Source organism: Chaetodon trifascialis, chromosome 4 (genome assembly GCF_039877785.1).
Source record: "Chaetodon trifascialis isolate fChaTrf1 chromosome 4, fChaTrf1.hap1, whole genome shotgun sequence".
Taxonomy (NCBI): domain Eukaryota; kingdom Metazoa; phylum Chordata; class Actinopteri; order Chaetodontiformes; family Chaetodontidae; genus Chaetodon; species Chaetodon trifascialis.
The window spans coordinates 8,163,943-8,177,997 of NC_092059.1; the positions used below are offsets into that span (position 1 = coordinate 8,163,943).

The 14,055-nt window shown below is 41.8% G+C and overlaps 1 protein-coding gene across 1 annotated transcript in view; it reads left to right on the top strand.

The window, feature by feature from the left end:
* Positions 1-12,197, top strand: part of hcn2b (hyperpolarization activated cyclic nucleotide-gated potassium channel 2b) — a 40,423-nt gene extending 28,226 nt beyond the window's left edge. The window contains exons 7-8 of the mRNA XM_070960259.1: positions 4,549-4,713; positions 8,207-12,197. Coding sequence (XP_070816360.1) covers positions 4,549-4,713; positions 8,207-9,177 — 1,136 coding nt within the window. The 3' untranslated portion in view covers positions 9,178-12,197. The remainder of the gene's footprint in view (positions 1-4,548; positions 4,714-8,206) is intronic.
* The last annotated feature ends 1,858 nt before the right edge of the window (positions 12,198-14,055 follow it).

The following is a 14,055-nucleotide window of genomic DNA, read 5'->3' on the forward strand; positions in this document are numbered from 1 at the left end:
TTTCCATATGAAATAACAGAATGCAACAGAACAGAGCAACATAATCAGACATCGCATAATTCACTAATTGAATAGAACAATAAAACAGAACAGTTCCGCTCTGTTCTGCCTTTCTTATTATTCTGTTCTTTTCCATTCTGTTACAGAACGGAGCGGAATTATAGGATAGAAGATAATGTAGAACATAATAGAAAAGAACAGAACACGATGGAATAGAACAGAACATACCAGAACAGAACAGTGTTCTTTACAGTTGTCACAACACAATAGAACAGAACAGAGTAGAATATAACATAATCTATTTTCTATTTCTTGTATGTTCTGTTCTATTGTAATCCATTCTATCATGTTCTATATATTATCTGGATGTTGTCTGTTATTCTTTTGTTCTGTTCCATTCTGTAATAGAACAGAATGGAACAGAATAATCTGTTCCATTCTGTTCATTCAACATGACATAATAAGTAGTGCTGTCAAAAATATCGCGTTATTAACGCAAATTAATTTTAACTTCGTCATTAACACTCTCCGTGACCTAGTGAACTAGTTTTTTTATAAGCTGTGGCCACAGCTAGTAACAATTCTCCGCCGCCTGCTTGTCAAAACCAGGCGACAATGGATGGCTTTCGACAGGCATATGGATGCTTGTATGTTCAAAGGAAACTTAAGAAAGGAAAGTTTAAGCCACTATAGGCTGGGTCCTAGTTTACAATGATGTGCACTTTGTGACTTTATCTTGTATCACCCTGTTTTGATCCCTTAGAAAGGGTTGTTGAAGGGGCTTTTTTGTAACCAGTATTTATTTTTTGTCACCTGTTTATTGACAGAGTTAAATTGTGTGAGATTTCATTCATTTAAATGTGAATGACTGCTCAAAGTGAGAATGTTAGTGTGAAATAAAACACTACACGTTGTTGTTTTCAATTAAAGAACATTTCCACAAAGCAAGCCTATCCACTTTTCCATACTGATAAGAGTATTAAAATGAAAATTCAAGGGACATTTAGAATAGATAAAAATGTGCAATTAATTTGCGATTAATCGCGAGTTAACTATGACATTTATGCGATTAATCGCGATTAAATATTATAATAATATTTAATTTATAATAAATATCGACTGACAGCGCTAATAACAAGACATAATGTAATATAAGAGTAGAGTACAACATAAATGATTAGTTCTACTATTTTATTCTATGCTTGCAGTCATATGTTGTTTACACTTTGAATCCCGACAGAATCCACCACAGTAATATCACAGATGTGTGTTTACTGTGTAAATAAGAGTCGCAGCAGCGAGCAGATGAAAAAAACAGCAGCACCCTGACATTTTGCTCGGACTTCTTGCCTCACAGCCACGTCTGTCCCACTTTCCCCGGCTGTTGTTCCTCTGTGGCTGTTTAAAAACATGTGGTGCCTCTGCCGCTATCGCCACCCATAAACCCACACAGGCGTGCACCGGCACACACCCGCACGCTTCTGCAAGTCTCGTGGGTTGATGCGTTCGGGCTGCATTTTTAGCATCCGGCGGCCCCTCGCAGCAGACCAGAGTTCACTGGCAGTAATGTTGATGTGCCAGCAGCCCGCGGCACAGCTGGAGCGCCGCAGATACACGGCACACACACACAATTATTAACAGCTAATTAGCACAGCACAATGGTGATGACGGGGCCGTTTGTAATGTCAAGCATAGACTCAGAGTCATCCCTGCTGCCGGGGAGGAAATCACAGCTCACAGACAAAACTAGCGGTGGGCTTGGGTTGGGGGGACAGCATGGTTTAACCACAGCAGCGCAGTGTGTGAGTCTGTGGTAAAATCACTCAATTAGTAAGTGGCAGGAAGCAGATAGCGATGTTCTGCCGTTCACATTTCTCATCTGCAAACTTTGGCTGGATTGGCGTCGTTATTGTTCACTAAGCAGTTTCTGTGGCTGGAAATGCAGCTGCAGCTTAGCCTTTGGCTGTTTTTTCAAAATTGCTGCCTGGCAGAACAATGCAGCAGTCGTCCATCCACAGCCATCACATTACTTAGCATTTACTCATGAAATAACTGCTTGATCCTAAACTGGGTTTGGTGAGTTTTACAGTTGCATATTCGCAGCCTGACTATTAGTGTGCATAGGTAGGTGTTAACTGACTGTTCTGAACTGCCAAAGCTTTTGCAATATGTGCCTCAAAATCACTTTTGTGTCTGTAATTAAAATAATTAACCAATAACTTTTATTCACAGCAGTGCAGGTGGGGGGGCTTTTGTAATTAAGTGATTATTTATCAACTGGAATAGATTTTTAGAATATAAAAGAGGACAATGAGGGAATGTGTTTCTGTTGGTACCCTAAGAAGGAGAAGGAGCTTTGCTGTCAACATATAAGGCAATGACACTGTAAAGGAGAATTTTGGACATTATATTTTCCATTAATGGGAACAGGAATTCACTTTAGCCATCCTGGACTTTTCTGGATTTTTAATCATATTTGAGGACGGCAGTTGCCCTATCCACAAGCTACAAATGGTTACCCTGTGGTTTGAACAGCTTTTTAATGCAGCCCTGCAGGTTTCATTAGTTATCCTCTCCCAGCACTTCCCACTAATGATGCCAAGCAATATGCAAATGGTTGTGTTATGGAAACCAGGAAGATCCCAAGTGGCAATTTATGCAAGGATGTCTGGGGCATCTTGTGGAGAGTTTTTCCACAACTCGTACAAAACTGGAGCATCTGTAATGCTTAAAACTTAACCTGTCTCTCAAACATGACACACTCATGCACGTAAGGAAGGAAACTCAGTCTGCGAGCGCGTTATAATTCTGATGCACGAGCTTTAAACAGGACATCACACAGCTTTAACCTCCATCACAGCGGATGACCACGAGGAGCATAACCACAAGCAATAATCACCAGAGTGTCTCTCTGAATAGTTTATTAATCATTAATCTACTCTGATGTATAAATGCTGTATTAGATAGGCAGGAATCATGGTCACACTCAAGGCCGCATTGAAATAACCTCTGATTAATAAGCGTCTGTATCCTGACTCATAGTCAGTGAATGTATGTGGATGTGCTCTATGCATTGCATGCATCTGGTGAATGGAGACATTGTGTGTGTTTGTATGCAGGGGAAGACAATTAAAAGAATAGTTCAGGGTTTTGGCAAATATACTTTTCTCTCTTTTCGAGAGTTAGACAAGAATATTGATTCCACTTTCATGTTTGTAAGGTACATATAAGGCTAGAGCTGCAGCCAGTTAGCTTAGCTTAGCATGAAGACTTGCTCAGTCTGCAAGTAACAAAATCTGCTGTATCTGTTTTATCTTCATTTCATCAGTACAAAGAGTATAAATGACATAGTATAGGTTCTTCTCATCATCATAAGGTGGCAAAGTAACCATCAGAGATCCCAGGAAGTCACTCTGTGAGCTTAATCCATTTTCCACATTTTGACAGAGCCAGTCAAGTGATTTCCTCTGTTTCCAGTCTTTGTGCTGAGCTAAGCTAACCAGCTGCTGGCTGTACCTTCAAATTTAATGGACAGATATGACAGAGGTGCCAGTCTCATCTTATCAGTCTTATCAATCAAACTCTCATCAAGACAGCTAGTAAGCACACTTCCCAAATGTTGAACTATTCCTGGAACATTGCACAGTTACTTAGGCTTGTAATATTCTTGTGACTTTTAATGATATGCATCATTTGTCTGTCTGCAGTGTCTCCTGAAGCCCTGCTGTTTTGTTTGCTTTGTGCTGGAGACACCACAGTCGCGAACAGACAGCTACAGTCCATTCACAGCATACTGCCTCTATGCACGCTCTTAATGGAGTCTCCTCGCGTTTTCGTTATTTTTCTCCCTTTTCCACAGAGAGTCAGGGAGGTCGACCTTTCAGGCAAGGGAAAAGGAGGGCATATGGTTGTCAAGACAACAGTGAGCCCCAGCTCATAGAAGAGGAAAGCTAGAGAGGAGAAGATACCAGAGAAAGGGATGGGGAACAACTAAATGTAATGAAGCTTGGCTGCACATCTCCAAATATAGAGTTTGCTTCTTTCACACAGCTGTCAGTGCTGTGCCGGTGCTGGAGGAAATACTGAGTCTGACTGTTAGTGGGTCATACTCGCTACACACAACAAGTTCATGCAAAAACCAATTTCATTCTGATAAAATGAAAGAGTTTGGTGCAGCCCAGACTTTGGAAAGCTCAGTGAATCCAAATATTTAAACACTGTCAGGTGACTGAAAGTTTGGGCCAAAGAATAATGAAAAAATCTAAATAATGGCACATGCAGTGTCTGAAAAGAGTGATTTTTTTTTATTTTTTTATACCTAATTAGCTATGAATTCCACACTAATCGAAGAACCTTCCTTACTAAGAGTTAAGACAAGCAAACAGGACCAGGCTAAGACAACTTTTAACCATCTTTAGACTGCTCAACTAATCCCTCCTCATTTATAGCGTCTCTGTTCTCTTCTCTGTCACTGTCTGACACCCTGAAATCTGTCTGCCATTGTATGATCTGGCCCTCTCTCGTCTGGTCTCTCTTTCACCCCATCAGAGATCTGTCTGCTGACCCGTGGCAGACGGACGGCCAGCGTGCGAGCTGACACCTACTGTCGCCTGTACTCTCTCTCTGTGGACAATTTCAATGAGGTGCTGGAGGAGTATCCCATGATGAGGAGGGCCTTTGAGACGGTTGCCATTGACAGATTGGACAGGATAGGTAAGACGTCCACCTTGATATTGTTTAACAATGCAGTACAATACAGCATGGTAGGTAGCGTAGCGTTAATTGGTGTGTAAAGGTGTCAATGTTAGTCATATATCCAAAGCTTAAAAGCAAATCTCTGTCCACTCAACGAGCTCACGTGAGTCCAGTTTTTAAGCCTTTGATCATGTCTAAATTCCAAATTATAACAAATGAATCTTTCCCTCCAGACCTAACAATGGTCTAAGAGATTCAGTCACAGATGATTAGCATTGCGCATCACTGATAAAAGCCACAGGTATGGTGCCTTCTTGAGCACACGAGTCACTCATGAGATGAAATGAAGCATAAGGAAAATATATTCATTCATTAACACGATGTCTCTGTCAAAACGCTGCACTGTCTGACAGCTGTGATGTAATGTATGGATGATCCCCACAGGGACAATGTGTATGAAGGAGCACAGTCGAGGCTGAAAACGCATTCATGGCTGTCAGTCATTTATTATATTGTCTGTGGAGTGTAAATATGTCCTGACATTTGAGTGCTTGCTGTGAATATCTGTCGTTTTAGAAAACAGCTCTTTAACATACATGACACTTGTGAATATCATGGCAGAAACCGCAGTATCACCTTTTGTGCCTCTGTACTCTCTCTAGATGAATTCACTGTTTTGTTAAAATGATTGCTTAGCTCAAGATCTTCGAATGCAGAAACACACACACACACACACACACACACACACACACACACACACACACACACACAAACGTGCAGAGACAGCTTTGTCGTAGCGAAGCTTCAGAAGCCCCGTGTTAACAAGCAAACAGAAACATGTTATTTTTATGCTGATGTCACACCCCCCGTCACATGACCACACTTCACATGTTTACAAAAGCCCTGCATCCGCCACCTGCCAGCTGTTGCCATAGCAGCCCGATTCCACACATGAGCAGCCTTCAGTCAGTCAGCTCGCATATTTGGAGGAAGACTGACATGTCTGCTTTAGGACCTAACCAACCAAATATTCCCATTGGGCTCCATGTGCACTTGATGAATACTAACCACTAATAATTGTTCTTTTGTTTTGCTTTGTCAACTGTTTTAGTCAGGATCAAACAATCCAGGGCTGTCGGAAGCCTTATTAAGAATATGAAAAGTAAATACAGACTTGCAAATCATGACAAAAGCTAGAAAAGAGTTAAGGATGCCATTTGGATATTAAAATCCAGTGCAATCCAATGCTTTAAATGTCTTCTTTTTTTTTTTTTTTTTTTTTTAGCTTCAATCACATTTAAGATTTTTGTTGAGCACCTGCAAGCAGGAATGTGTATCTACAATCAGTACCTACGGTCAGACCTGACTGCTCAGACAGCCATCCATCCATACATTCTCATAAAAACAGTCTCAGACCTGTGAGCCATTCCTACATAGAGAAGGGCTAATCCCTTGTCTGTTGTCGTCATACTCTTAATGCATCAGATTTGAAACACAGTGTCAGATAAGATCAGCAGAAGATGCTGTATAGCAGCGATTTAAGGGGGGATGGAGGCGTTACTTAGTAATGACATTAGCATGGCATTGCTGTAAAAGCAACAACACAACAGATGTGTGAGTTCTGCACATGAGGCAGCTTCAGCTTCCCAGCTGCTTTGATCTCAAAAGGGATCTGACCTCTAAAAGGCTTCATAACCCCCGGTGATGCTCTGCATTGGCACCTGAGACGACTTGTGTGCCTACCCTCCTATCAGGTGGTGCTTACCCTGCTCACTCACCCTTAAGTGCCATCGGCAAGTTGTTGTCACCCCTGTATGTCACCTGTAGAATCTGCAATACGTGAGTGCCCGAGATGGCCACTCGGCTGGTGCCACCAGGAAGAGGCAGACACTCTTGCTCTACCAGTTTCCAGCCTCGTCAGGAAGAAACATACCAAGAACAACCCCTGCCGTTTAAGCAAAAACTCAAACATTACTGACAGGCTCTTCCAGGATGCAGCACAGCGTCATCTGCAACCTCCGTCCACATCTTGACAGAGAACCTCAAGCTTGATGAGGCTTGTGTTTTCAGTCCACAGGTGGAACTCCTGTGGTAGGAAAGCACAGGAGGCATCGCAGTCTGGATCTACCTCCTCCCACTGGCTAGGCGTCTGACAGTGTTAGAGGAACAAGTTCATCACCAGCTTTTTAGACTTCTTTGTTTCATAGGTATCACTCAGGCTGTTGTGCTGACTAACAACCTTGCTTTCTTGCCAGCTCTCGAGACCGCCTGCTGCGTCAGAGAGCTAAGCTGACAGTGACAGAGGTGCAGAAGAACAATATACTACTAAAGCTTCCCACAGGCACACATCCTGTGACTTCATCGCCTGTGACCGAGTTTGTCCTCAAGGTACAGCAGATGGCGGGTCATCTGGGTGCAGCAAAGACAGCCAACAAGCAGCTGAAATCTTGTCTTTGGTCCCAACCTTCTTGCCCAGCAGCGCTTGTTGAGCAGAGAGCTGCTCTGACTGACCTTTACAGTCATCATCATCATTGGCTTGCTGCTCCAGATATTCCAACATTTCAGCCCTCCCATCAGCTGGGTACAAGCCTGGAGAAGCCAACCCCATCTGTCTTGCAGAAAGTACAGTAAAGATTGGATGAAAAGAGGTGTTGCCCATCACACAACAGCATCTCTGAAGGAAAAATCTAATAAAACAAACAGCTGACGTATTGAGGGTTTGTCTGCAATTAGTTACCTCTTTTCACATGTCAAAGCAATTGATTCATGGGTTAGAAAGAATTATTCCCTTCTGGGCTCCTTCCCTTGCTTCATCAAGAAGAAAGATGTCTCTGTTACCTCCTCCATCACCCATCCTGGTCATCATGTCAAAGAGGAGGAACTTGTAAATTCAACTGTCAGCAGGTTTCAGGCACAACAATCTCTAACATGCTCATCTTACTTATGTGACAGCAGTGAGAAGCCAGTATATCCACAGACATGGAAGCACAAATAAACGAATGCTTTGGCAACAGACATGGTCTCTCATTCTGTCAGCACTGAGGTGACTCTGCAAAAACTCTGGCTGGCAAAAACACTGGCCAATAATCCCATAACAGAGAATCAGTGCAGAAAGATAAGATGCTCTCTATTTTTCTCCCTGTGTGTGTGTGTGTGTGTGTGTGTGTGTGTGTGTGTGTGTGTGTGTGTGTGTGTGTGTGTGTGTGTGTGTGTGTGTGTGTGTGTGTGTGTGTGTGTGTGTGTGTGTGTGTCAGTGATGGATTGTGTTTGTGCAGAAAACGTCAGATAGTCCCATATATATATATCTACTGTGGCCAGGAATAGAATAAAAGATAAAGGTAAACAGTAAAGCTGCTATTTCCATGTCTAGAAAAACTTAAGTGAGATTAGGAAAAGGTATGATTCTGCAAAAACAAACTTTACTTGTACAAATGAGGCTGGTTTTCTTTTCTTGCAACTAATAGCAGCTATTTTAGCAACAATGCTACTTTCTGTGTCCATGTCATTCCAGGCAAGAAGAACTCGATCCTGATGCACAAAGTTCAGCATGATCTGAACTCAGGTGTTTTCAACAACCGTGAGAATGAGATGATCCAGGAGATAGTTAAATACGATCGGGAGATGGTTCAGCAAGTTGATGTTCCGCGACCACGGGCCATGTCCATGACGCCTCCTCTGCATGGTGGGATCTTTACTCATCCATGTTCCTCCACCCAGCCCCAGAATTCAGCAATTGCCAGTCTGCAGCAGGCCGTAGCCATGAACTTTTGTCCCCCCATGCAAGGGAACTCAGTAGGAGCGGGAAACCTGCAGTCCCCCAGGATGGTGAGGAGATTCCAGGTGATCGAAAGTGTATCCAGCCCTGTCTCAGCCTCTCCACTGCAGTCTCAGTTCCTTGCTTCTGGTGCCTTTGCTCCTATCCTGTCCAGCCCCACTGTCCAGAGCCCACTGGCAGTTGGAGGACGATCATTCCAGTATGGATCCAGTGCCCTAGCTGGTCCCACCTCAGGCTCCCAGCTTTCTCTTGCCCAGCAGCACATAGTCAGCCCTGCCCACCGGCCCAGCACACATAAGAGTACCCATTCCTTGCAAATGGGCAGTCTGAGCCAAGACGCCAGGTCAATGTCAGCCTCTCAGCCCTCACTGCCTCATGAGGGGGTGCAACCAGGTGCCCCTAGTCCACCCCAGTCTACTAGAGTCTCCTCCACTTCTATTGGACCCCCTCAAACCCCATCAGGTCACACAGGCGTCCGGGGTGGCATACCACCTAGGGTGGTACTCCCCCACCAGATGTCTGTGGGTGCCTTCCCTGTACCATCCCTGCCCGGTTCTCTGCAGGGTTTTGGGGCTGGTGCAGGGCTGGCAGTAGGGGGTGTGGGAACAGGGCTGGGGGACTCGGGACTACCCAAGAAGGACTCTATAGTGAGCATTCCTGAGACAGACCACATCAAAGTCAGATCCAGGCTGTCCTCAAACTTGTGATCTTAATTAAATCATCTGGAGGAGTGACTCAATGAGGGGCTTGACTGCAGGAACATGGGACAGAGGGGGGGTCTTTCTCCTACAGTTCCTCCTCTCTCTACCCACTCCAGTTTGACTATCCGAATGTATGACTGTTGAGTGAGTGGCAGCAGGGAGAATCTGCGAGGAGACTGTTCTAACATAATAAAGCCTGTATGTTGACGTTTGAATCTGCAGCATCGAGACATTTCTACTCACAGACCATAGTACTTGCACAGATCAGTAGTGGTAAAGTAGCATCGTCCCATGTCCAACTCCTTTGTTTACTGTATTTCACAGCATAGTCAACACCATAGGGGCACATCCGCTTCATTATCCTTTCATTCACCTCATTTAATGCAAATTTGGGCTCGGATGGGACTAAAAGAAAATCAGGGACCTACTTCAGATATCAGCAGTTGGCACTTTAATGGGGTTTAAATACTCCGTCTACCACATTTTGTCAGTTGGCTGGCTGTAAAAGACAATACAAAGACATAATAATTGTGGTTTCCTAAAAAGTCCTAAAAAGTTTGAACATTAAAATGGTGTATTTTCTTGTGTTTCTGAAGTATCCTAAAGACCAAATTTGCACAAAATTGGATAATATTCAATAAGAGATAACATTCAATATATTGTATGAATGAATGGAGGGATGGATGAGTATATTTATAAATCAAACTGGCATTTTCAGAATCTAGCTGGCCTCTTTTGTAAGTCTTCCTTGCCTCTGATTGTCCCCACAGATAAATATGTCAGCTGCAGACAATGAATATCCTTCATACTGAAATTACAGCTGTGGGACAGCTTGTCCAGTTCCAGCCAAGCCATCGATTTTTACAGGAAATGTCTGCATGTTTGTTTAATTTAACACTGCATTAATCAATTTCTTTTTTATTAACAGAGAATCAAATGACAAAGGGTAATGTGAAGGGAGACGCTCGTAGTGAGGCACCCACAGAGAATGATCACTCAACTCTGCATCTCTGTGGAGCTTTTAAGCCTTTTTTTAGATCATTGTTTTTCACTTAAAAAGGTCACAGATTTTCTCTACAGTTCAGTGTTGCTCATCAGCCCTGTTTCCAGTAGCAAAAAGCCACTCTTTAGCAAAAAAGCTCACTTAAACCCACAATGTGTGACCTGTACATTTAGGAAGAGCCAGATATTTTTCTCAGGAGTTGGTGTAGACTGAACGAGATCTAAAAGGCCAGTAAATATCAGATTTACATCTGTCAGGTGGCCAGAAAGAGGACTCCAGTTGAAGTATGTCTCGCTTGTGCCTGCTGGATATGTAAGTAGCCAGTTGTTTTCCAACATTTCTGCCATAACAACTTAATATGTCAGGACTGTCTGTCAGCTTGTTTTGCTGTTTGTGTGCCCCCAAGTGGCCAAAAATTGATTACTGCAGCTTTAAGATTAATGAATTACCGAGAGCTAATGAAAATAAATCTGACTAAAAGACACTTTCTCTCAACAGCAGGTTTGATTTCTGAAGTAATGGGTAGTACTAGAGTAGTAATATTCCACACTTTGTGAAAGTATTTTCCTTGTATCTTAGAAATAATAATTCACTGCCAGTTAATAACAAAGAATTTTCTATGACTCAAAATGTATGTAAAGTCATTCATACTCACATAATCACAATATAAATCCATTCTTTTCCAACCCTGAATCTCACATTTCTTGTAGCAGCAGTTTGGGCAATGTGTCACAATGCCAAAGTCAATTCATACAGATAATGAAACTCCCACAAAGCTCAGCCCTACTGTAAACGCTACTGTTTTGCTCAACAGCCAAGGACAGTGCAGAGACTTTGCAGGATTTATATTACAGTGTACCTCTGTCATTAATGCCTCAGTAAGAGTTCATCAGATGCCGCTGATTTGTGTCCAAAAGCATTAGGAAGGGAACCTTTTCTCCCAGACCTGACATTCTCTTCACCTCATCTCACTAATGCCCGAACCATTATTGGGTAATGAGACTGGAAATTGGAATCCCTCGGGTCTGTTTGGGACTGTTATTATTCTCCTTCGATTCGGTTTCATTATGCAGTGCCAATGATGAGTTCCTCCTCTATGATCATTTTTGCATTTTCATTGTTTAGTTTCAGCTCCTGCACCATTATCCACCTTGAGAATTCAGAATGGGACAAAGTTGAAGGTTTGTGAGTATTTTTATACAGTGTTTTTGAGGTCTGTTGTGTTTTTATTTTATGCCCAAATTATGCCCTGTGGAACCTATTTGGATGCTCAAAAATAATTAATATAGAGGCTTGTTTTGAGACCAGTGTTTCACTGAACCTCATATTAAGTCCTGGAAGCACTGACAGGAAATGCATTTAGTGACAAAATAAGTTTATGGACATTTTGTATTTCATTGGAAAGCACACAATAGAGGAAGACAGAATAAAGGAGAGAGACATGAAATAGAAAAAAAAGGCTCAGTAGCTAAACCTAAATCACAAGCAGATAGCAGCTCAACCCCACAATTTTAATAAAAGCTGAAGAATGAACAGGGAAACCAAAGTTTCAAGGCTGGATTTTTTTTCTATGGAAATGTTTCAAACTGTTAAGATATGAAGGGCAAGTTGCAGACTGAATCATTCACACTGACTAAACATACAAATCAGAGAATTTCACACTAAACTCATTCAGTCACATTGTATGAAAGTGATGTTTAGTATCGCACAAAGCAATAATTGTCTGAAAAAGAGTGAGTTTATGCAGACGATGCTCTGTTGTATCCTCGAGGTGTTAATGGAGATGCAATATTTCACCTTTCGGACTGATTTCCCAAACTTTGCAGAGGATTTCTTTAAAGTCTGTTTTTGGAAGAACTTGAGCAGATATTCAGATTTAAAACACATTCTTTGGTGACAATTACTTGACTGACATGGTTGTTATTTCTATGTGTAAACATAGTGTTCATCCTGTAAACCAGACTATTAATTTATTTAGCCTAGTTTACTGTAACTGTAGACATAATTAAAAAGAAAATGTGTGAAAATGGCGTATGTTTTTAATCTTTGGCGAAATGCATATTATCATCTGATATGAACTGATATTACTTGAGCATATAATTAAAGCAGAACAAAACCGTTTGCATTACAAAAGATGTATGACTTCTTTTCCTACAGTCGCTCACAGTACCACCCACAGTTTGTATATAATCCTGTGCCAGCTGCTGTGAGGTCTGCATGGTCTCTATTGTGTTTGTTTTATTTCTTTATTTTTCCATTCTCTCACTCCAGCCCATTTGCAAAATCCTGGTCCTTTAGATTTTTTCTCCTTCTGTGCCATTGAATCAGCATGTTGTCCAGACCATCGTGAATGCACTTTTGCCTCTTTTTTTTTTGCAACTTTACAAACATATTTAATGTGATGTTTAGTGTGATGTAAATTCTACAGCAACTCAGCCGTTCAATTTTATCAGTGCAGCCTTCAGACTTTGGGAAGGCATCTGTGCCACTCACACAGCAACATCAGCAGATCTGTATTTGAGCTGTTGTTTGATCTCAGAATGCTTTCCTCCTTCATAGATCCTCCTCTTTCTTCTCTGCAATGCTACGGCTTCTCCAGAGCTCAAACTATTTTTCATTTAAGTCTTTATTCAAATGTATCTTTGTTCATCTAAGTCAGTGATGGAGTGTCAGAGTGTTTAGAACCTATAAGGGCTGCTCATGTGGATCCAGCGATAATGTGCTAACTTCTGTCAAGCAACATAGATTCATGCTAATGAGTTGAGAATATTTCTCTTATTGGCCAATGAACATAAAATGCACCTTTTATGCTACTTATTTCTGTATTTTAAAGGAAACAACATGAATCAATATCAAACTGCGGTCATTTATTTGTTACTTCCTTTACATCCCTGCTTTCTGTCTCTGATCTCAGACCTGTTGGCATGTGTAATGGTATTCTATAATACAGTGACTGAATACAAAGCCAACATTAATACTAAAACCAACCACTGCAGACACATGTAGGCCAGATAATGCGCACTGAGACCTTCACCAGTAGCCATGAATTCCCCAAACAGGCGATCTCAGGCAGACACTGACGGTGCATTAGAAGCGTTTTTGTGTCAGGGACCTGATTCTCCTTCAGTGAGCCTCTCTACTGTCCCATCCCATAGCATGTAATGTGCATACCTGGTGCCTAGCATATATTGTAGTCTCCACCTACATGTATTATATTCTTTGTGTGTGTGGCTGTAAAAAAAAAAAAAAAAAAGGAAAAAAAAAGCTCCTCACAATGCAAACATCACTGTCACTTATATCCCACTGCAATACATGTAAAAAGGAAAACAAATAAATTGTATTTGAATACAGTACAATTCCACTGCATTATGTTTGGATCAATAATTTGCGTTAGCATATTGTAAAACCACAAGCAGGTTAGCAGTTAATAACTTTGCATATGCTTAACATGAACGGAACTTCTTAATGCAATAAAGGCACGTGATGGTGAATGCCTCTGCTTTCTGTTAGTTATGATGTTGTTGTACATGTGTCAAAGTTATAATGGCCTCTGGATCTTTGCTACTGATTGTTTACATTCTTACTGATCTAACAACTGATGATCTGCGTGCTGAGCAAGACATAAAAGAAAAATTCTTCAAACTAAGTAAAAGATTGCATTATTTCTTGTGTGGAATAGTGGATTCCATCCATCCATCCATTATCTATACCGCCTATCCCTTTCGGGGTTGCGGGGGGCTGGAGCCTATCCCAGCTACAATGGGCGAGAGGCGGGGTACACCCTGAACCGGTCGCCAGCCGATTGCAGGGCGGAATAGTGGATTCATATGATGAATATCTGAACACTTTCATGATAAAATGTGCTATTTTTATGTGCACTT